At 40.3% G+C, this 24,926-nt stretch overlaps 1 protein-coding gene and 1 long non-coding RNA gene across 8 annotated transcripts in view; one reads left to right on the plus strand and one right to left on the minus strand.

Moving 5' to 3' along the window:
* The window catches only part of LOC148216746 (uncharacterized), an 88,563-nt gene extending 84,191 nt beyond the window's left edge, over positions 1–4,372 (minus strand). For both annotated transcript variants that reach the window (XR_015794966.1, XR_015794965.1), the window contains exon 1: positions 4,215–4,372. This is a non-coding gene — a long non-coding RNA (uncharacterized LOC148216746). The remainder of the gene's footprint in view (positions 1–4,214) is intronic.
* ADAMTS9 (ADAM metallopeptidase with thrombospondin type 1 motif 9) overlaps positions 239–24,926 on the plus strand; it is a 143,366-nt gene continuing 118,678 nt past the window's right edge. For 2 of the 6 annotated variants that reach the window (XR_015794964.1, XM_088134396.1), the window contains exons 1-5: positions 239–1,443; positions 2,478–2,890; positions 6,388–6,550; positions 22,674–22,957; positions 24,198–24,281. Coding sequence is in view for 5 of the 6 variants with exons in the window: in XM_088134396.1 (XP_087990522.1) it covers positions 1,314–1,443; positions 2,478–2,890; positions 6,388–6,550; positions 22,674–22,957; positions 24,198–24,281 (1,074 nt within the window). In the remaining variant the exon portion in view is untranslated. The remainder of the gene's footprint in view (positions 1,444–2,477; positions 2,891–6,387; positions 6,551–22,673; positions 22,958–24,197; positions 24,282–24,926) is intronic. The other 4 variants (XM_025170168.2, XM_088134395.1, XM_025170169.2 and 1 more) reach the window with 3 other exon arrangements.

The following is a 24,926-nucleotide window of genomic DNA, read 5'->3' on the forward strand; positions in this document are numbered from 1 at the left end:
TATGGTCAATCCTACACATTTTTTTTCCCTGAAAAGACTACAGTATTGAATTCAATAAAGCCTACATCAAAGTACACAAATAAAAAGGATTGCATCAGAAAAAGCTATTTTTTTTTTCACTTGTTCATGCCTAAATAAACCAGCAGAAATTCCCTAGCTTTAAAACAGCCTGTCTAAAAGTATGCTAAAATAATACAAGTAAAACTTCAAGGAGGGTATTCAATTATTTCTTAAGAGCAGCATAGGCAGTTTTTTCCTGGCCGATGGCCTACTTTCTTTTGGTGTCTCTGAAGCCAAACTGAACCCCCTCCCCCCAAAAAACCCAGGCACTTTCCAGAAAATATTACTAAAACGCTTGATTGTCCGGGGTTAATTTTTATCGAAGGGGAAGATGAATTGAGGCAAGCTTGGCTGATCAGCGCCCACACTTAAGGGGGCTCAGAGCAGAGCCAGGCGGATTCAGGAGGCAACATGCTAACGGGGACGGGGAGGGAAGGCAGGCGAAAGGCGCGCCACCGACACGACGCCTTTGCCAAGAGCGTTTACGTCCTGCCCATTTAGGGCCGGTGCCTCCTCTGCCAGCGCGCCCGGGAGTTCAGGGCAAGGCTTCCTGCAGGGAGGACGTTGCGAGGGAAAGAGACGCCGCGCTCTTGCAAGCGTCGGCTGCTTGGACGCGGCCGAGCGAACGCAGCAATGAGCTTCCCAACCCCAAAAAATACGGGGCCTCCCCGCCATAAAGCTCCCACGGCAAGCAAGGCACGGGAGCGCTGCCTTCCCCACCTTCTCCAGCCTTTTGTCCCCTCCTTCCAGGGAGGCGGGAACTCTCGGATCCCGCCTCCCCGTATCCTAAGACTTTCCAAGGACCCTGAAGTGCAGCGGCAGAGAAAAGGTGGGGGGGAGGAGGGTGAAGAGGGAGCCGCCGCCGCCGCCGCCGCCGCTGCTGGGGCTGATTTTTCCCGTTCCTCCACCAGCCCCTCTCGCTAAGCACGATGCTGGTGTATCTGATCTTCCGAGCTCGAATCCTGTTTCTCTTCTCGATCAACTGTCTCCAGGGCGGACAGTTATCGCCACAGCCGAACCCCGAGAAAACCAATTAGATGAGCGCGATCCTCACGTTTAATAAAAGTGAAGCCGAGGAAAGAGGTGTGGGGGGAGGAGGAGGAGGAGGGGAGAAAAGACCCCTGGAGTTTTGACAATAAACCCCCTCCCCTCCCCTCTCCGCCCCCCTCCCCAAGCAACTAGAAGGGAAGACTTTGGGGGGGGCCAAGGGGGGTGGAAAGCTTGATCGCTGCAACGAAGCGGCGCGAACCACCATGCAGCTGGTGTTATGGGCGGTAGGATTAAGCACGCTATTCCTACAAGACTTCTTGAATAGAGCCGGCGCAGCAGCAGCAGCAGCAGCAGCAGCCGCCGCCAGGGAGCACGGGGAGCATCTGCGACAAGGTAAGATGCTGGCAGGACGAAGAGAAGTCGCAAGAGCAGCGCGCACGGTTTTTGGAGAGCGAGCGAGCGAGCGAGCTTGGCATAACTTTGTGCGGGGTCAGGCTTTTCCCCCCTCTCCAGTGCCGCAGGGGAGGAAAATGGCACAGCTCAGAGAGCGATATTAACCCAGTTGAGTTCCAGCGTCTCCAGTGTACGAGCAGCTCCGCCTACAAATGTATGCTAATTTTATTCATGGTGGCTCTTTCGTGCATGTCCTAGAAAGCACCGATCAGTTCCCCAAATGCCCTCTCGACACCCGGGAAAAAAAAAAAAAAGTCCACCCGGCATAACTGCCAGCATATATCTATTTATCTATCTCTTGACATTTTGGCCTTTTGCATTAAAGCTAACAAGGTCTTTTTTAATCAAATTATGCGAGGGAGCACAGTTTAAAACTGTTGTTGGTGACAGGATTCTCTCAAACAGTGAGGGTCTGAGAAGCTTCTTGCAAAGTTTTTTTTTTTTTTTTAAATGCTGATTTCCTATGTGATGAGTTTATCTTATATTAATATTGGACAACTACTGTGTTCGTACCTGTAATGCTGCAGTAAGTAGTTTTGGAAAGGGCATCTGCAGGTCCTAAATGAGTTTCTTTTCATTTTGTAAATGTTGCTGATTCTACATGCTGTTTGCACTATTTAGCTTGGTTACATAAGTGCTAAAAGTCACTTCAGCATCCTTTGCTGCCAGTTTCTAACTTCCAGCTTTCTTACCTATGTGACTATATGCAGAAGGGTCAACTCTGAGAATATTACAGATCTGAGTGGGTGGTAAGGAAGGTGTTTAATCTGGAGACAGACTAGATGAAGTTTTGGAAGGACTTTTGAGTCAGTTCCAACAAGAATATTCCTTCGTGACTGGTTAAATTAATCTCACTGTTTGGGGGAAATACTGTTTGACCAGCACAGGAAAAAGTACTGTTCAACTGTTTGTGCATGCGCGCGCACACCCACGCCCCATATCCATTCATGGGGACCTATGTTAACTTTTCACAGCCAAACTGCTGGAGACACTGAGAGAGTACGAGATTGTGATCCCAACCCGTGTGAATGAGCTTGGAGAACCATTGCCTGCAAAGGTGCACTTTCAAAGAAAGAAACGAAGCCTTCCTTCAGAAGCCAAGCCCTGGATCCTGGATGCTCTTTCTTCTTCCATCTCCTCCTCTTCTTTCAGTACCACCCAAGTGCATTATAGATTGGAAGCCTTTGGGCAACACTTCGTTTTCAACCTTACAGCCCATTCAGGATTTATTGCCCCTCTTTTCACGGTCAGCTTCCTCGGAGAACCCGAGGTTAACCAAACAAACTTTTACACCGAGGAGGAAAGTGATATTAAGCATTGTTTCTATAGAGGACATGTCAATACAGAGCCCCAACATACAGCAGTCATAAGCTTGTGTTCTGGGATGGTAAGTATATATCGTCTTGCTGAATTCAGGGTTTTGTTTACAGGATGAAAATCAGCAGCTTCTTAAGAAAAGTCCTCAATTCCCAGCACTGGATCTTGCTAGGAGAGTTGGAAGCCCATCCTGCATTTTTAAGCATCTTTTCATTGTCGTCTTTTCCACAGCTTTCTTGGTTTTGATTTCAATAAAACTTGAAAGCAAAACAAAACTCTTTCTTCAAAGTTGTGCTGATCAACACTACAACAGGGTGCATTTCTTTCACCGGGTCCCCCCTTGCCTGGCCACCCTTCTTTTTTTCTTTTTCAAGGAAGATTATAAATAACTTCTATCAAGTGGCAAAGAACTTAAGAAATCATTACTGGAGTCTATGGCAAAAGAATCAAAGGCTTTGCTTTTAAGGAGTTCTCACTTTGATTGATGGGTGGGGGAGAAGAAGGGAGGGGAGTTCAGGGAGCTGCCAGAAACATGCAGTAGTAATGAACAATTTCTATACTTCCCCTCTAAAGGTCATCACAGCCAGGTAGTTTGGGAAGCTGTTTGGCAACAGCAGTGTCCCAGAAGACTTTCAATGACTTAACATGAGGGATACTCCGATGTGAGCAGAGTTTGCACTGGGAGCGGAATCGAGGAGGTGGCGTTTACCCCAGGCGGCTTTTGGGAGGAGAGGGCAGATGAGTGAGTTGGTGAGGAACATTTTTAGTCTGAGCCCCAAATAAGGGTGGCACTTTGACGCCCACTTTGTCGCCCAAGAGACATTTAAGGTGGAGGGAGACAAATAGAAACTGCGTCATCCCATTCCTCCCTCCTCACTCCCCCTAGGGATGAAAGTTTACTTCATGCAGATTTGAGTGCCATTGCTCAGAGCCAGTAACTCTGCCATCCTCAGGAAGGCTCCAGTTTAGTGGACTGGGAGTTGAAAAAGGCAAGGAACTGTCAGTATACCTACATTTTGGCTGAGGAACCATTCCAACCCACTCCCCCCCCCCATCAGACAGACAGTTCAGAGAACCTGTTGGGGGGGTAGGGAGAGGCTTTCAAAGCACCAAATCAGTAATTTCATTTTTCTCCCTTTCAATTTGAGAACTGTTCTTGAGAGGGGAGGGGAGGGGAGGGGGGGAAGTTCCCTGCTATACGAAATCATAATTTGGGAGCTATCTGCTCTGAGTGGTGAAGAGGTGGGGTTTTGGTTTTCCATAATAGATTTGCAAGACCTGTTCTGCAAATATAACTGAGTGGGGGGGTGGGGGTGGGGGGGCAGGCTCCTCTTCTTCCCTTCCTCTGTATTCCAGAGAAGGGGATGCAAGCAGCTGAGTTTAGCTATACTTACCAGCCAGGCCGAACTGTCCCAGTGGCAGTGCCCTACATCAAAGGGGAAAGGGCTGAAGGATGGGAAGCCCACATTCTCCACCCCCAAACCATCCTGACTTCTTCCAGTTTGCAGGGTGATGGTAACTTTCGGGGCTTGTTGTTATTGTGATGTTCCGGTGTTTGGTGGGTGGGGCAGAGAAGAAGGAGGAGGGCCGATACCGCCCCCGAGTTCTCCAAAGAGAGCCAGCAGAACTGGTGGGAGTGTGTTATTCCAGCCCTCCAGGCGCGCATCACAAGCAGGGTTTAGCAGAGGAGGAAAACAGTTCACACCCACTTCCTGGTAGAGAAGGCATTGCAAGATTTGGCATTCACTTTCATGGAAGATCAACCTTAAGGGAGCCCAGGCTCTTTTATAGAGACTTAAGGTGGAAAGGAGAGAAGGTTGTCAAGAGATACAGTTCCTGCTTTTCAATATCAAAAATAAATTATGGGAAATGGCAGGAAGAACCCTCCCCCATAACTTGGAAGTAGCCCCAAGAATGTGGGGGAAGTAAGGCTCTGTTGTATGGTATCTGCCTTTAGTGTGTCTGACAGACAGTCACCCCTTGTATTTATAGGATGTTCAGAGCATTTTGTTAAGGTTTGTATTTCTGAGTTTTGTGCAGGAAGACCCAATGCATCTTTCTTTCTAATTTTTATTAGAGTGGAAGGGGAGTTTTTAAGGAAAGGCCAGACAGACTAGGATCTTCCATTATTTTATCATGGAAACCCTTAGAAGAAGAGGTCCATACACAAAGTAAAATCATTCCCCTTTCCCCCATAGTCCGTATTTTTTGTTACATACAGTCTTGAGCTTGTGTTTGTGAGATATTAGCCTGATGCTCTGGTGAAAGATGTGAAGGGAAGAATTCCTTACTCAATCAACCTGTCTCAGTATAGTCACCCTTGCTTGGTACTCCAGGTTAATTTCCACTGTATTACTTACGTTCCAGTCCTCTCCAAGAAATTGGATGGGTAACTAATTTGGGAGGCATGTTGAAGGCAAGGCTGGCTAAGTAAAAGCAAACTTCCTGGGAAAATGTCCTTCTTCCTTGTTGGTTTCTCTGGTTGAACCACTGTAGCATAGTAAGTGAGTGGCTTCCAAAATGGTTTAAAGAGATAAATCCATCAAAATTCAGAACCTGATAGTGAGCCATGAGACTGGTTTTTTCATTGTGCTATCTAAAATTGTTTAAAATTGTTTCATAAATTATCCCAACCATTCCCCAAATGGTGCCCTCCAGGTTTGTTGGCCATGATGCCTGGGGATTGTGGCAGTGATTGGAGGGTGTTTTTGCTGGACAAGCTGGCATTTAAAAAAAATAATAATAATAATGTCTCCTTCAAATTGTGCTCGGCTGCTGGTGACTTCATGGACAGATCCATTTAGTAACTTCATGGACAGATCAATTTAGTAACAGCTGTACAAAAGTGGTTTGCCTCTGCATTCTTCCTGGTTAGTTCTTCAACTTCTCAAGCTGGTATACAGCCCTAGGATTCTCTGGAAGTCTTCAGTGCTAATCAGACCCAAACTTGCACACCCAAAGTTGGCCAAGTGCTGCGACCTGCTTTAAATAGAGATCAGCTGAGGTTGGCAACTGAGTGTACATTCAAGGAGCTGCAGCTAGACATGGTTCCTATGTCATTAGGCACCATGGATCACAATGTGCATTTCCAAAGGCTACAAACTACCTCCAAAGCTTGTGTGTGACTCCCAGGAGTCTTCCTAAAGTTGCTGTCAAATTATAATTTTCACATGATCCAAGGAGAAAATTATTAAATATGTGGGAGTAATTATATCAACTTTAATGTAATTGATTTAACTTTCATTGCATTTATATGAAGTAAAAGTAATTTTGTGGCTCCATTCCATTTTTTGGAGTGTAGCCTTTACCACATCATTCAGGCCAAGTATAGTCCTTGGCCCAAAAAAGGGCTGATAAGCAGGAAGTTTCGGAATGATAAAAGATATAAAGCAAATTTTCTGTGTGCCAAATCAGAAAAAAAATGCAGCCTTGTGGGTCTGAGAAATAGCTATTGTGTGGGATAGTTCTCAGCAGAAGATTTATAAATCTGTATTAAACTTTTGTAGCTTTCTGTCTTTAGCACAGATCCATTGAAAGTTATATGATGTGTCTCTCATTCCTTCTCAGTTAGGCACATTTAGGTCTCATGATGGAGAATACTTTGTAGAACCACTCATATCACCTGACCAACAAGAATATGAAGAAGAGCATAAAAAGCCACATATTGTCTACCGACACAGTGTACCACCAACATTCTCACCAAGGGACAAGCAGACATGTGACATTTCAGGTACTTTCTGTTTATATTTTCTCAGGCCTTTGGTCTAAAATAATTTTGCAACAATACTTTTATCTTCATGAGAACTATGCTCCAACATATGAGATGAAGAACTGATTATGTGAGCTGTTTCTTTACTCTAGAAATAGTTAACCAGATTGAAAAACCTGGTGCCAGTACTGAGTAGAGGTATCCTGGGGTAAAGTTCAGCCACTTTCATCTCTCATTACAGTACATGTGGTTCATTTTCTTTTTATTTCATTCTGCTTGAATTTGGAAATGAGCCCTCTGTCTCCTTCAAATGAAAATTATAGTATAATGATACTCAGTTCATAATACCCCAAAAAGGAGAGGAAGACTTTCTCCAATTGATTTGTGGCTACACCCCAGGAAAATGGGCCTGAGAAGTTCTGAGCTGGTATAATTTCGTCCCCTGATTGAGAGCACAGTGGGAACTCTGTCATCTGCAGAGTTGCTCTTTAGTGAGATGGGTGGAGACAAATTTGAAATATAGATAAATAAATAAATAAAAATCCACGGTTCCTTCCATCCTCTGTCCATCACCAAACATGTCCTGCATGAGTCTTCCTGTGGTGAGGTCTTCCCAACAGTAGACAGAGGGAACGACAGCAGGTCCCTTCCCTCAAGATCTGAGCTGAGGAACTAAACCGAGCTATGATGCTTGGGATGCTCTCCCAGGGATTATGCAACTTAAAGTGAATGATTTCTTCATTAATTAGACTAAAATAATTACATCTGCATTGCGGAGGCCGCATTGCTGTGTTTATCAGTTCAGATTAGAATACGTAAGATTACAGTTTATTTTATAAACCTGTAAAATATCATTAAAAAATCCAGATGAAACATTTTGGTTCCAAGTTAATGTTGACCACTAAAACTACACCCTAGCTATAACTGCATCTTGTTAGTAAAATAGAAATAATATGTGATGTAAATATATATATATATGAAGGATTTCTACTATTGGATGCCAGGGTAAAAAGGCATGGTAAAATTCAAATAAATGTGAGAGGAAGAGTGAAGTCAAAGGTGGTAAATAGTATTATTTATATAGTGCAGGTAGTCCTCGACTTAAGACCATTTGTTTAACCACTGTTCAAAGTTACGATGGCACTGGAAAAAGTGACTTACAACTGGTCCTCCCACTTACAACCATTGCAGTGTCTCTGCAGTCACATAAACAAAATTTGGGTGCTTGGCAGCCAGCATGTATTTATGATGGTTGCAGCGTCCTGGGGTCACATTGTCGTCATTTGTGACCTTCCCAGGGAGCTTCCAACAAGCAAAGTCAACAGAGGAAGCCAGATTCGCTTAATAACTATGTGATTTGCTTAAGGACCACAGTGATTCACTTAACAACTGCTCAAAAAGGTCGTAAAATCAGGCACTATTCACTTAACGACTGCATCGCTTAGCGATGGAAGTTCTGGTCCCAATTGTGGTCGTAAGTGAAGATCTACCTGTGTAATTGTCACAGCTTCCTGCATCATTCTGAGAAAAAGGAAGCTGGAGGCTCAGTAAGTGCTAACCTTGGACCTATATATTTATATAAATAATACTTAGAATGTATTTACATAATCTTGATTTACAACTAGAAAATAATAAACCATGCTTTAAATTTGGTCAAAATGCCTCAAATTCATCTTCTGCATCTGTAAGGTATATTGTTAATTTCCTCATATTGGAGATAGGTGAGCAGAATTTTATGGCAGCCATAAAAGTTGAACTTGAGATCTTCTGTTTCATATTTCATATTGGAACATGAACGAAACACCTGCCTATGACTCATTAAAGGAGGCTTGACTGCTTCCAGGAGTGTGTAGCTTCTAGAAATGGATATGACTGCTTTAATGAGTCACAGACAGGATGGCATCCTCATTACTGCACATTCTGAAGTATGTCTTCTAAATCGAATCTGAAGCATTGGACAGCCATAGGTAATGATCTGCATAGATAATGATCTACATCAGCCTTCCCCAAGTAGGAACTCTCCAGATGTGTAATGAGAAGGGGTGAGTAGAAGTATTAATGCAACCAGAAACAATAATGTAGAGGTGTAACAGTTTCATTGTATTAGATCATATAAGAGAACAGAGCATGCAGGAGAGAGAATGGTACCTCTCACAAGGCTTTTATTGTTCTTCCAAGGGTTGCTGCTGGACTATGCCATTCTGGTTTCTCTCTTCCAGCTGTCTCTGCTCCCTTCTTTGAGATCAGATACAGGAGATTCAGAACAGTTGGAAAGAAACATGGAATCTGGCACAATTCATCAGCAACCCTTGGAAGAGTGGATCAACAGATCGTGGACCTCAACAAATCAAAGGTAGTTGGAAGGGTCCTGGCAAACTATTAGAAGATTTTTCTTTTTTGTCTTTCTTTTTCTCCTTTTCAAGTCAATGTCACTACAAGCAGAGAGAGTGATTAGGGCCATTTTTTTTTTAGTGGAGTTCCTTGATTTTCTTTTCTTTACTTGATTTAATATTCACTTGGAGAAAATTAAAAGTTGTTTTCTTCTCGAGAAGAACTAGGTTTCCTTATTCAGCTTTTCAGTGATCATCCCGGTAGTTACTGCTATGCTAGTAACTGCTCTCCTTAAAGATATCTGGGAGGCACAACACCGACTGTGTGCTCCTCTGCTTTGACCTTTCTGTCAGAGAGTGGCTTGCTCCAAAAGCACGGGGCAATGGGGAGGTGTAGTGGCTTTTGTCAGCTTCATCACTGTAACTTGCTTGCTGCTGTCCTTTTGTGTAGGGTGACTTCATCAGTCACAGATGCCAGCCAACCAGAGACAAAGAAATAATCTCATTGTCACTTTGAAGCTCAGCTACTGTATATTCCAGGAAGACACTTTGTGTTTACAACAGTCCCAGAACAAGATATATTTTGCACATTGCTACTTATCAGCAAGGGTTGAGTAACTAAAGAAGAAAATTGCAAATGCTGAAATACCTTAAAAACTCATTCATAATAGTTCAGCTAAACTCTTGACTGCCAAGAGTTGAGTGCAGCTTCTTGAGAAATAAAAGATTTCTCAGATACTGTTATCTTTTAAGTATTTCCTAAATGTAAACATTATTTATGTGGTCATTTCCTTATATTTTACTTAGGGATCTTATAAGGAAGGTGTCTTCTGGTATAGAATACGTTACAGTAGTTCTCTTGAAGGTGCTTCTTTAATTCTCTACTTCCTAGAGATGACAAAAAATACTGACTTTTTTTTTAAAAGCACTTACATGATAGTCTGAGAATTCTTCTTTTTTCTTATCTTTTACAGTCCAAAATAGATTATAGGAACTGCAAATGGGAATCCTGATGCACAGGAGAAAAAAAAAAAACTAGAACATGATACAAATTGTCCATCACATTTATGGGCAGAAAAATTGAATGGATGCTTTTTTCAGCAGAAGGAAAACTAGCCAACAATTTCTCAAGGGCAGAACTCCACTAAGTGGAACTATTACTGGAAAAGCTCCCACCTTATGTCTTTCCTTAGGCTTTAATTGAAGTGTGGGTAGCTTGGCAGGCTACAGACCATTGGAAAGATTATTGTATAGTGCCAGGAAAGACATTCATATTCTTTGTCTACCTTGTAACTGAATAACTTCAAGAACACCACATTCCACCCACCAGAATTTCTCCACCCTCTTCTCTATTGAAAGAATTGCTAAAGCAAGATCTCTTTCCTCAAACAGAGTAAGAATTGGTGGGAAAAATGCAGCCTACTCCTAAAATTGTCTGGGAAGTGATTGAATATCAAAATGTGCTAATTCTACACACACACACACACACATACTGTACATGAACAGAGAGAGAGAGAGAGAGACTATCAGATATAGGTATCTTATGTAATATTTGGTGGGAAGTGGGAAGTGATTGGATATCAAAATGTGCTATTTCTACTATCTATCTATCTATCTATCTATCTATCTATCTATCTATCTATCTATCCATCCATCCATCCATCCATCCATCCATCCATCCATCCATCCATCATCATTCATTCATTCATTCATTCATTCATTCATTCATTCATTCATTCATTCATTCATTCATTCATAGGTATCTTATGTAATATTTGGTGGCCAAAAACACCCTTAATGTTTTTTTAGAGGGTGAGAGGCAAGGCAATAGTTTGAACTGGTTAGAGATAAGTTATGTACAAGGGCAGAACTAGGATATTTGGGGCGGGTGGGGTCTCCCTGGAGTTTGTGGTAGATTTTTTTGTTGTTGTTTATAAACTTTGTTAAGCCAATTTTAGAATGTTCCTTCACATCACAATTATCAGAAACCCTGTTACAGATTTAAACTGTGGTTAAAAGGGGCTTCTAGTGTTGCCAAAAAAAGGGGGGGTGCATAGGTGTTCCTGAAGCTTTAGTTTAATCAGTCCTGTGTTATATTGGGAAACAAAGATAGCTGACTCTTGTCGGTATTCAAGAGCAGATATATTTTGATCCATGTAGCTTTCAAGGGACCATCAGCATATTGCCTTGCTGTTTCCTAACTATTTAAATGAAAGAGCGTACTTCAAAGTTGCTACAACAAACAGAAGCAAACCATTTTGTAAGCGTTGAAAAAGGCGTACAGAATGGTTCATAGGAATGAGGTTTAGTCTGCCTATCAATAAAATTATTTCAAGAATGGGAGGGAGGGGTGACCTAAGGAAAAAATTATAAATGTGATTTGCTTAGAGAACAACTACTTTAGCACATGTTAAATCTGTGCCTGATGAGTGGAAAAATGTTGACATCGTTTCCCTACACAAAGGGAAGGGTAACAAGAATGAGTGCAAAAACTACAGGGATATTGAATTGCTAAGCTTTTCTGGGAAGATCTTTGGCAAAATTCTGATTGAAAGGATAGAAGAGGTGACAGTGAGCAAAACCTGAGAAATGCACTGCAGCTTTATGCAGAACAGGGAGTGTGCAGGCCAGAGTTTTGTTCTTGGGCAGGTCATTGAGAAATTTATGAGCACAAGAAAGTTTACTGTACTTTGTTGATTTAGAGACAGTGTATAATAAAGCAAATAGGCTTGAGTTATGAAATGTTTTCTGCAAATATGGATTTGATGGTTGTTTGCAGAATGTAAGATGAGCATAAAGCAAGCATAAGAATTAATGGAACTTATTGAATGGTTCAACACTAAGGATGCTGTTGGTTGTTTAAAATATTTATGGGTGGGAAAACAAACTTTAAGATGTGTATATGCTGGTAGAAGAATAGTGGATATGGTGTGGTCTGTTTTGAAAAATGAATGTTTCTCAACAAGGTCTAACATGGCTATATATATAAGTATATACTTATATATAAGTATAAGAAGTATAAGAACATGCTTTTGCTCACTGTGTTATGTTACATGATATTATATGGAAGTGATAGTTGGGTATGCCAGGAGTAATATAAAAGTAAGCTGAAATGCAGTGGGAATGGGGCATTTGAGAAACCAGTGAGGTAAAACAAAAAGAGACAGGAATGAATGGATGCTGAATGAATGTAGATTGAATATACAAATGAGAAACCGACATGAATGAAGTACATTGTGGTGGTTTGATCAAATAGAATGAATTAAGATGGAAGATGAAGGAAAGGTGAATGGGTGGAGAGGAAGGGAGAGACTGAGAAAGTGATATATTCTCATGATTATATGAAGCTGAGATCTCCAGAAAGAGAAGCGAGAAGTTTAAAAGAATGAACAGTTGTATGGATGTGGTGAATGCAGGGGGTAGATTGTGAGGATACGTACAGAGAGGTATAAACAGTGGTGTTTTAGCTATATTTCCTTTTCTTTTGCTTATCTCATACCTTTAATTTTAGTTACTATTCTTTATTCCTTTAGTGGAATAAATATTGCTTAACCCAAGAGGAATTGTTCAGATCAAAACAGATCAAGATTGTATGTATATTCCAAAGTCAGGTCAAGTATGGAGAATTTAAAGATGATAGCTTTTAAAATTGAAGGGAACATAATTTTTATTGATCCCCATTTATTTCAAGCTGAAAAAAAAATCTTATCTAATGAGTTTCCCATGACTCACAGAAAACTGTTGGCTCCATTTAGAAGTCACATTTCCATCCATCAGAGTATAGGCTCCTTCCTTCCTGCCTCCCCACTTCCTCTTGACTTAATAGAACACTTCCTGTTTCCTGTGCATTTCCCATCCATTCTCTCTATATTCCCTTTATCCAAATTCTTCCCGTAATTGCTATGTGACACATCTAGATCCTGTACAACTCTAGGACTTGAAATGCACAGTATTTCTTGCCTCTATCATATCAGGACATGAGTGATCTCTTGCTTTCAGGATGATATCAATCAAAGGTGTGTCTATATCTCAATTAAGCACCAGAGAACAGGCCTGGTGTGGGATCTACATGTGATCATATAGCTTGGCATTGATCCCAGGATTTGCAGTCCAGAAGAATAAATAGCATATATGCAAAACAAAACAAGCTGTCTAATATTGACAATGCAGTCTATTCACAGATAAATGCAGAGGAATTTACCATCAGTTAAATGGGTAGTCAATTTCAACCTTAATTGTCCCACATAGCTCTTTGCTGCCTACAATACCACTTGGCAGCAAGGTTCAACAGTAGTCCTTCCCACTCCTACCTGGAGAATCTGGGCATTGGCTGTAGGTGCTTCTGGCTGCAAAATATATCTTTTGTGAATGAATTACTGTCTTTGGATGCACATAGTAGATTTTAAAATTTAAATTTTGTTTTTGTTTTGACTGTATTGGTCAATCTGAATTGCCAACTACAGTAGATGTAGTTGATGTTTCTGTTCTTTTTAAGTTCCTCATGCCTTTAGCCTTGGAGCTTGTCAACAATCAATATTCCATTTTGGTGGTTGTGATGTGTTAAGATCTGGTTGCAACTGCATAGGACTGAATGTAGCTACCAATGGAGTCTTCTAGTCATAAGCTCAAATCAGTGCCAATTGTATTTCTTTGTGCCGGCATCCCTGTTGAGTGGTCTTTCAGATCAGAGCTTCAAATAACTCTGATCTAAACATTTCCAGTTATTGTAGGGAGGGGAAGTGAAGGGGACACCCAGTAGGAGGGGATTGGGAACTTAAAAATAACCTTTCATAAAGAAAGGAAATTTCTCATAGCAGATTTTAAGAGCTGAGTCTTTCCTGAGTTGTTGAGGTAGGATACTGAGAGAAGAATTAAGATTTGCTTAATGATAAAGAAAGGGAGACTAGTTAAAAGGTCAGGAATTAACTTTTTATTGCTGGAAAGACCATAGAGTGATATCAAGTCATAGCACTATGAAACACAGGATGTTAATTTCATATCCTCCTGTATTTCAGTTTAATAGTTCTGCATGTATTTTCCTTCAGGATATACCAGAAGATGGCTTCAACTGATCACACTTAAAGTAAACTCTTTGAAATCATGTGTCAGGTTATCATAGATAACAAATCCCATTGAATTCTGTGGTTTTACTCTAAACATGACTTATGCATGGAACCCTTTCATTATTTACAAAATCAGTTAGTACTAGCAGAATTTATCTTTTTAATAAATTACAGTATATCTTTGCCTTTCTAGGTTCCATTGTCATTCCCAGAATAACAACAGGTTCAAATATGTTAGTATTGGTTAAATGTATTATTTGAAACTACCAAGATGCCAGGTATATACTTTCCTTTCAAGGGGTGGGGTGTTGATCATTATGATTCTCTTGCTTCCCACAAAAATAGCAGGTCCAGAAATCTCATGAAGTTCAGTGGTTCACATAAAATACACACAGTATTTTTCTTTTACTCCTTGGACAATCAGTCATTTATGATATTAGTCTCCAGGACTGAAGTTACATTATCTGTAGACCAGCTCTAACAATACCAGGTTCATCTACTGGATTTCACAGTAGCATTGGATATTCAACAAATCCCGTAAGAGAAAGGTGTTTTTGTTTTAATTCAAATTCAGGTAATTAGTGGAACTATCATTATCAAATAGAACAAATAATGCTGTAAACTGCAGCCATTTACCTAGAAGTTACCAGTTCTGGGGCTTAGCTTCTGCATACTGTAGTTGTATAGAGAATGGTTTGGACAACATTCATAGAATATAAATGCATCAGAATGTTGGAAGGCTTCACCCGAATCAATTTTTTTCACTTAGTTTAGGATTATTTCTTTGTAAGTAAAGGAATGATTTTTATTCCCATTTTGCTTTGGCATGCCTTAAGACATGTCCATCTTATTGGTTTTTTTTAAAAAATCATTGCTATTAAGGCACACATCTGGTTGGTAAAAGAGATCCCCGTAGGATTTGTATTCCAGATACTTTCTTACTGTGGCAGTTTTCCTCTGAAGACTTTCTACCATCTTTCTTGCAGAAAATGTTTATTTGGTTTCGGTTTAATGTATGATCTCGGCCATTGTAGTTTGTAAACTATGGTTTATGACTTAGCACTTTGTGTGAATCTAGGCATCTATGGCTTTTTCAACAAACCATAGATGAATTATGCTGCTATAGTTCTATTGCAGTAGAAATCTGTATCTTCAGGTGATCAGGTGGCTAGGATCACATATCATGTTAAGCATATGATTTGTTCGGTTTTGGCTTAAGTTGCCATGTGAACCCAGCCATTGCTATGGCTTGTGACTCAGTTACGGTGTAATATGGCTCAGTATACTATGCAAATCATTAGAGAAGGGTTCATATAGGTATAGGCTTTGTTCCAGTGGGGTCTTAAAGGTTTGCTGATTTGGTCATTACATGCTAGCATAGAAATTATATCACTTCCTTTTTTCTGAGGCATGGAAATCTCCCTGAGTTTTTGTGGGGAAGTGGCTCAGGAATGGTCCACTTCCTGTAACTTCTGCAGCCTGTCTACAATGACAAGGCTTTGCATTGTCTAGCACAGTGTTTCTCAATCTTGGCAACTTTAAGATGTGTGGACCTCAACTCCCAGAATTCCCCAGCCACCAAGGGGAATTCTTGTGGGAGTTGAAATCCACACATCTTAAAGCCGCCAAGGCTGAGAAACACTGATCTAACAGCTGGCTAAAAAAATAGCAAAATCCTGTTTATATTTTTTAATTAAATATACTTAGGTTTAATGATGATCTGATGCTTCCAGATATACTGGGGCTACATCTTCCAGATCAAATTCCAAACCAGCCTGCTGCACCAGCCAGTAGCCAGAGGGCCTTGGAGTTCTAAGAGTGAAGTCCCAGTAGAGTATAGAGGGAAGGAATGGTAAGGAAGGCTTCAGAGAAGGAGTATTTTTAGTTGAAATTTGAAAAAAAAGCAAGGGTGGTGGCATGACACCTTTTTTCTGTTTCATAATATGTTATGGTCCTATGAGCAGTAACTTTTATGTGCCCAGTCTAAGGGCTCATTGGTAAGAAAATTCAAAGATAATAAACTCTACCAGGGGATGGCTGAATTATACCAGGGGATGGTTGGATTTTATTTTAATATTTTTGTAAAATTAGGGGTGCAATTCTATATATATCTACTTAGGAGTAAGTTCCATTGTGCATAGTGAGGCTTATCTCCGACTAAACACGGGTAGGGTCGCACAGTTGTAGTTTCCTTCAATTTTCCATTGCTATGTTCCTTTCATTTTTCTCCCTCTTTATGAGCTTGTGCACGATCTTTCTCTGTTTCATTCTCTCTATGTATTGACTTGAGGACATGTCCTTTTAATGAGCTGATTCTGGTTCTTTCCTCCTCCATGTCCTGTATGATTTTAAACTTCAGGTTTCTTATCAGTTGACCTTTCCTTTGCTTCCTCCGTTTTCTTCTTGGCTTCACCTTTATGTTTTTCAAACATGTCACGCAAGTTGCCTCCTCCTTCCTGCACAAGCTTTTCCTTTTGACCTTTCTTTGGTCTTTGGGGGCCGTTGGGGGAGAGCTCTGGCCGCCTTGGTCTGTAGCAGCTGATAAGGTTATTTCTCATGTATTAGCAGCAAGGCTAAAAGCCATTATCGAAAGCCGACTCCTGTGTGCGTCGTGGACTGTGTGGCGGCCTGCACGCCTTGGCCCTTTTCAGAGAGCCGGGATTCCTGAGAGAGGTGAAATGTTCACCCAAGGCCAAGCGCTCTAGTGACCTAGCATTACTCATCTCATTTATGAGCAGGAAAGTGATCAGATTTCCCTGTTCTTGAGAAGAGCCAAAAGGGGATTACAATCGGGGGGAAAAAGACCTTCCGCTGATTCCTGCAGTGGTACTAAGAGACTGAGATTGTTCCTAGCATGCTGCCAGCCTCTGGGACCTTATATAGGATCTGACGCCAAAGTCTTTCTTCCCCTTTCAACAGTGACTGATCAGGTGAAGTGTGGGTGACAGAAGTGCTAAATGCTTTTGTCTGAAGTCTTTTGTCCCCTCGCTTCAATGCACATCACAACTCTTTGAAGCTTAAACGCATGAAGAAATCACCTAGTGGTTGAATTCTCTCTCTCTCTCTCTGTAATATATGTGGTATAAATCAGATTCTCATATACTTGAGTCAGATGTGGTTTGAATAATTTAGATTCCCCCCTCCCCTCCCCATACCCTGACAGCTTGCTTATTCATACATCCTAAAAGGTAAACAGTATGCAGGATTGTGATAAACAATACAGAAACAAAGCTAAATTGAATATAAAACCATTGGCAAGAGTAGGGTGGCCAATGTTTCAGACAGGGGCTTTACAGTTCTTGTGGGTAGCCCCTGAGCTCAAGTTAGTCATTACTCTCTTTCCTTACCCCCTGCCATAGATTGTCTCCTATATACTTGGAATTTTATCTTCCTCCCCACACCCTGCCACCATAATAGCAGCATGCCATCATGGTCACAATTATTGGGAAAAGCACCTGGTTGCAAAATTGCCAGCGTGTTTATATTTCCCTTTCACAACTCATTGCCGCTTTTAAATGAAATAGAGAATTTCGGTGCTTTTTATGCATTTTTTATGATTAACTTTCTACTCACAGCTTTCCATCATAGAAACCTCCCAGATTGGTTTTTCTTTTTGTTAAACCAACAAACAAATGAACACAAATGAATATAGGATATGAAAAACGGTGGGGAGTGGGTATTGCATGTTAAGAATTTGTTTTACTTGTGTTTGAGTGTGGAGTGGGGATTCACGTCACTCCTGAACTGAATGGTGTTTTTCTCCTCTCCTGTTGGTCAATTAGACCAGAAGGATAAGCAGCAATTGCAAGATTAGCAGAAATAAAGATTATTGTGGATTGATTTCAAATTGCTTTTTGAGAGATTGAAGTGGGTGGAGGTTTCTGGAGCAACAATATTGGGACCTATTCCCAGCAATGCACTCTCAGTTTTGGAGGTCATGTTGGAAATGAATAGCCTTGGTTCTCATTCTTAGCTGTGCACTAAGCCATAGAAATGGAACTCTCTGTGGATGACCCCATTAAGTCAGGGTTGAAATACATTAGCAGAATCCTCAAAAGTTGGGTTACTGTAGCCTGTATTATCTACCTGGGCAGTTTTGGGGAAGGGTGGAGGGAAGGTGAGGCAATGGCAGTATGGAATAAGCTTCCACTATATTTAATGTTAGCAACTTTCATTAGCTGTAATCAAAAGGACCTTTGAAATAATGAAAACTATCTATAATGAAAGCATTTAGAGATAAACTGAAATGAATAGACACCTTTGTCGTTAAGGATGTTTTAGGACTAGTTCCACCAGAAGTGAAGTAAGAGTTGAATTTCATGGTGGCATAACCTCTCAGTCACTCAAAAACATAGTGTAGACTATAAAGAAAGGGGAACTCACATTGCTTCTTTTCTTTATGTTTTCTTTTCACAACCTTTATGATTATACGGATGTGATGCTTCCAGATAAACTGAGTCAAGACTGGATTGGTATATGCTTAACTTGGTTATTTAATTAACCCATTTTCTGATGTATCACGGTACTCTGAACCATAAATTAACCAAATTAGCTGGGATTGTACAATTTATAAACAAACAAACCAAAGTTAATACTAATCAAGTTTAACAAGTTGTGCAAATGCAGCCACTAGGTATTGAATTGAATTGAGTTATGTGGATCCAACCATTGAGCGAGACCATAATTTTGATTCTTGCTCTGATGGTTCCGGCACCCTTTCTTTGGGTCCTAATACAAAATATGGATAATTGTATAGTACGGTTTATTTACTTACTATATTTACATGCCACCTTTTTGCTAAAATGCCTACAAATGTAAATGTTAAAAATAAGCAAATGCTATCTCTCCTACACCACAGAATTAGAAATAAAACTATAAAGATATCTGTGGCTGACAGAGAAAAACTTCTCCAGGAGCTGATTCTTAATGGGCTCTCTGCCTTCCATGAGAGCACACAACTGTTAAATGGTGTCATAAGGAAAGTAAAGGAGAATGGATGGTCCTTCTCAGGCACTGATAGAAAATGCTCCCTGTTGTGGGCTTCCTATTATAGTACTTAAGAGATTTTTTTTCCCCCCAGCCACTAGCTTTTCTACTGCCAAAATTCCTTCTTTAAATTGTTAAAGAGAATTGTTAAAGCCTGAATAATAAATAAGTAAACAAAGCCCTCTTCTTTGCTTATGTGCAGTTGTTACCAGGACTGTTAATAGAAAGAGCACTATTCAGGGGTATGGATTAGACTAGTGTTTAATACTGAGGAATTCTGGGAGTTGAAGTCCACACATCTTAAAGTTGCCAAGGTTGAGAAACACTGGATTAGACCAATAGGAAAAGATTTGGAAAGCTCAGTAGTTGTATTAGGCTTGTTATTTTCCATTTAGCAGGACTGAAGGTTGATACACAGAATGTAGCAGTTTTTTTTCTGGCATGGAGATAAAATTATCAGTGCATGTGCCCAAACTGGGATGTTGAGGATCTCTCCCATGTGAGATTTGGTGGCAGGCAGGACATAGACTAGGGAATAGTCTGCTCCCAGGGATCTGGATGACTACCCTCCCTGATGGTGTTCAAGAAAGCAGTAAAGACAGAATTATTCCATAAAATGTTTAATGTATAGCATTGCTGGGATGTGGATTCTGAGAGAGGTTTGATTATGTTATGGTTTTAATTGTTTGAATGGTTTTATGAATATTTTATAAACCATCAGGGGACCACATGGAATTGACAATGTATAAATATTGTAAGTAAATAAATCAGTTGCACAATAGAGGACAGGGAGTTTTTTTTCCTGTCCTCTATCTCTCACTCTTCTCTCACTGTCCTGGCCTTTGCCATCTGGCTGAATTCATACAGCATAATATCTCTAAACCTGGGTTAACAATGTGCAATTTGTGTAACAGCATGACCCAGACTAGAAGACCATGGAAGATGTAGTTGTTGCAGTTTATTCAATTGAGGGATTAGGCATAGTACAAACATTCACCGTGTAATATTTTCCAGGATACTGTGGGGAAAGCCCAAGTTAATTGGGTAAAATGCCATAATTGACAGCCAGCATATGTGAGAATTAGCTATGGTGATGAAGAAACTGAGTCTGCAGTTTCTATTCCTATCTTATGCTTTCTCATATCCTTGTCAGTAATGATGACTGTAAATTCTCACTCCAACCTAAATAGCCAGCTCTGATGTCTTTTCCATATCCCTTGGCATAGTTCCAGTTATGTTGATTCAGACCTTCTAAACCCCAGAATTTGTGAGGAATTCAATTTTATTCAGTCTCTCAGTAGGCCCCTGTCAGCCTTCCCAGGTAGACCAGACAGGAAAACATGACCAGATAACCTAATTCTACTTTATTGTAAAGCTACATTAACAGAATCTTGCAAGTCTGAAAGCACAATTCTCCAACCGTCTCCTTTACAGTCCAAGAAACTAGGGAGGGTCCCTTCTGTAATGGTGTGTGAGAAAGACCTTGAGAAATGGGACAAAGAGATACTGCCTAGGGAATGGTCAGATAACAGGGGGCATAGCCTGCACTTGCATAACGAAAGAGGCTCAGAAAGGAAGATTTATACTTTCAGATTTGCAAGATTCTGTTAATGTAGCCTTACAATAAAGTAGAATTAGCTCATCTGGTCATGTTTCCTGTGTGGTCTACCTGGGAAGGCTAACACCTTCTTGCCCTGCCTACTTTCCAGCTGCGGGCTGTGCTGTCTCTTATCTGACTATTCCATAGGCAGCATTTCGTCACCCATCTCCCAAGGTCTTTTCCACATACCATTTCATCCCCTTCCTGAGTTCACTCCCAGCCATAGGGGCCCAGCACTTGTGTTTCTCATTCAAAACCCTTTCAACCAAAGTTGCTGCTTTTCCATCAGCAGGAGAATGTATGGAACCTTTCCACCATTCTCTAGATCCAGTTAGACCCAAGACACTTCTAGCTAGGAACAGACTGTACACTTTGACTTCCTTGTTCTTAGGACAAAGAGTCAGAACAGCTCTATTTTAGAACCTGCATTAAACAATAACCATACAGGTTACCCCAGGCATGATACTGTATGCAAGTCTTGTAATCCAGTTTATTGCTGCCAATCCCCAGTGTACTGAGACACACTGAGGGTGCATTTGTTACAGTTCTAAATAAAGGCAATACCATTCGAGATTCAGCCAGTAAGAAAATCCCCATCGCTTTCAGTCTACACTATGTGCAATTGCCAGAGGGAGCATTAGTTAACATACAATAAGCTCTGTAAAAGCCTTTTGAAATAACTAACTTCCTCCTTATTGTATTTAGCCCTGAGGTGGCTAAGTCAAGGTTAGTATAGAAATTCTCCCCCCCCCCCATGATCTTTCACAGACTTGAAACTGAACCACATTTGCTTTTATTTTCATGTTTAGTAGTACAAAATGCTTTAGTTTAATGTAGAAGTGAAAGGAATCAAGGTACTAAGAATATGTGATTGTCTTCTGTCCGTTTCTCAGTTTGGCATAATAACCCTAATGGACACAGGGATTATATATAGATGATTTGCAATACGGCCTGGAGATCTTAAGTTTTTAAAAATTTCTTGACCTGCCATTGTACTGCTTGGGCTATTTACTGCCTAGACTTGATTCTTAGCTGTGCTTTTCTCTCTTTCTCTATCTGGTTTTGATGTAAGTAAGACTTCATTTACTATTGCTGAAATTTAAAAAGAGCTGTGCAAACTATGCTCCGTTAAATCATTTAGTAAGAAGCAAGCTTTGGTTCTCACTGTTGTAACCAATGGAAAGCAATCCCTCAAGATGAATGACTGAGAGTCATTGGAACCACTGGTGAATAGAAATGTCCTTAAATGACATGGTTGCTAATTTTATTTGACATTCAGGAATAAGACTTATAAAATAGGTACAGAGGTATATATTCAGATTTTTTTTCTAGGCAATATGACTTTGTATAGTCTAGACTCAATTCACTACTGAAAAATTGAACAATAGCTATTTATATTAATATAATTTAAGTGTTTGTAGAATCATACTATAATTTTGAAATGTGAATGGTTTGATGATTTCACTACTATATGGTATTACCCTCTTTGTATAGTTCATTTATATGTTACTTTTTAACATTTTCCCCTGGGTTTTTTTTTAGCTTTCTTAAGTTTTTTAGCCAGTTTAGTTTACATCTCTTTTCAAGCACATAGTTTATTATATAACAGTTTAGATTTTGTCTGAAGTAAATGTACATAGATTTGTTATCAGTTCTAATTAACGTGCAATGTCTTTTATGAAAATGTAACTATAATGTTTTTAAAAAGGAATTTTAAAAAGGAAAGAAGTGTTTTTTCCCATCCAAAAAGGATTTCAAGCTATCCCATAATATGTAGAAGTAGAAAATGTTTCCTCCACCTCTTGAAGACCAATTAGGTGTGCTATGAAAATGATGCCCTGCATGTTTTCCCCTAACACCTGCGTTTTGCGTGCACATTTTCGTAATATGCACATTTTGTATGCATATTTTGAATTTCAGACTGCATCATAACATCTTTTAAAAACTATGGATTTTGACACATGACAGCATTTTGGTTTGTGTACAGATTTGGAAGAGATGTAAAATATACTCTTATTTCTCATTTCTCCACTTAAATGCCTACTTTTGAGCATGGTGTTTTGTATTACTGTATTAAGAATGAGTAAGGTTTGGATTGGTTTTGGGGTCTTACTAAGGTTTCTTGCAGAGGATACTTACTGCTTTACTTTCTTTTAAAACTGCAGGGCATGCAAAAAATCACAGAAAGCCTAAAAGACGAAGCAAGGCAAGGCAGTGGCGCCCAAATAGCATATTCTCTGACATAGAGGCTTTGAAACTTAACTTAAGGCAGTTTCCAGCATCCAGTAAAAACAAGACCAGCAACATAAGGAGAAAAAACAGCCCGCGAAGAATCAAGCGATTTCTGTCCTATCCTCGATATGTGGAAGTTATGGTGGTGGCAGACAATCGAATGGCTGCATACCATGGAACAAATCTTCAGCACTACATTTTGACATTAATGTCCATAGTAAGTATTAAAATATATTGCTATGCATGTTCACCATGCTCTTAAAATGTCATACTTGCCCACTAACCAAAAGATTGGGTCCCCTGTGTTAGTGTTTCTCCTTCTGTGGGCCTCTAAGTGTAGAACATGACTATCTGCAGAGGAATGGTTCTTCAGTCCATGGAGGTGTCATCGAGACTTTGGAATCCTGGAGCCTCCAAGATATGGCAACTTCTCTTTGTAGAGGCTGCTTACCACATGTAGAACTTACATCAAGGAAAATGACTGTGCAATTGTAAATATGCTAAATTCCTGGATTTTTCCATTGTATTCTGTGGGCAGTTCTTATGGGGGAGTCCTGAAAGTGACATTCAGCTTGGGTCCAGAAATTTCCACTGCAAACAATGAAATTACTTACTGAAATACTTCATTATTTCTATGTCCAAAATGTTCTGTAAGATCCTGGAAGCTACATGCCTTTAAGTTTAGGATTTTGGTTTACAAATGTATATAGTTTTGCATATTGAGGTAAGTCTTTGTATGTGGAAACATCTATTTTTGTGTGGTCTCTGTTTGCTCCCAGACTTATAATTACTAAATTGCCTGACCAATTTTTTCCAGAGAACAGTGATTTCTGCAAAAAAAACAAAAAACAAAAAAACACACCAACAAAACACCCCAAAACCCTTTCCAGTTTTTTTCCAGGTAATAATGTTTCACATACTGTATTTTGATGTATTACATAAAACAGAGAACATTTTTCTGTTTTCTCTTTTAAATCTGGCATATATTTCTCGAGCCATTCTTTTTGCCTGGTTCCTCATTTCAACTTTAAATTTCCTTCAGGCTTTAAAGTGGAGTGAACATGGCTTTCACTTCCTGACCACCAAGAGGGTGCTTCATACTTTCTGGATGTGCAAGCTGCATTTCCAGGCCAGTACCTGCATGGATGTTAAAAGAGAGGATATATAAATACTGTAATATGAGTTAAGGAAGATAATACTAGTCAGGATAGGAAAGATTGTCAGTCAGTCTGGTAGCCCAGGGCTGTTTTTCCTCTCTGTGCTTACTTACTGAAAGGAGCAAAGTTATATCCAGTTCCAATCTTTTATGGTGCCGCATTTCCTACTCTTTAGCTTTCCATTCTTGCTTCCTTGTATATTTGTTAATATCAATAAAGCTGCAGCTTTTTCAAATGAGCTGTCAATTCTTTCCTTGCTTGTATGCTAATTAACATTTTTGAAATTTATCTTTTATGCAGGTAGCATCTATATACAAAGACCCAAGCATTGGGAATTTAATTAATATCGTTATTGTGAAATTAGCCATCATACATAATGAACAGGTAATTGCTTTAGAGGAAGCTCCCTTTCTTGTGTGTGTTTGCTTGTTATATTTCCAGTAATGCCTTCTTCTTAATTATTCCTTCAAGGAGATGCTTTACAACGTGTCATGCCCGACAATTCACGATGTTTTATATTGCTGAAATTTGACTGGGGGAGGCAAGTAGTTTGAATCTATCTCAGTCACGGGGCCTATATGTCTTAGCTTGCATTAGGACCAAACATCATCAGCCCCTGCACTGGGTGTCTCTGGTGTGTGTGTGTGTATACGTATACTTACAGTGGTACCTCGGGTTACGAACACCTCTGTTAACAAACTTTTCGGGTTACAACCAGCTCTGGCCGCAAAAATTTACCTCGGTTTGCAAACTCCGCCTCGGGGTACGCACAGGATACGTGGCCATTTTCCCTCCCGTGACATGGTCCGCGGCCATTTTTCCGCCCCTGACACGTGGTCCACGGCCATTTTTCCACCCCTGACACATGGTTTGCGGCCATTTTTCCGCCCCTGACACGTGGTCGTAGGGAGGGGGACTCTCCCTCCAAGCAATAGCCGCCTCCCTGTCCTCCACGCCAGAAAGGATTAACGATAATTACATTGAACCTTTTGGGGAAATTTCCTTCGGGTTGCGACCAATTCGGGGTGC

This window comes from Python bivittatus, unplaced genomic scaffold (assembly GCF_059951505.1).
Source record: "Python bivittatus isolate LINGU-HERP-01145 unplaced genomic scaffold, Pbiv_v1 ctg000080_np1212, whole genome shotgun sequence".
NCBI lineage: Eukaryota > Metazoa > Chordata > Lepidosauria > Squamata > Pythonidae > Python > Python bivittatus.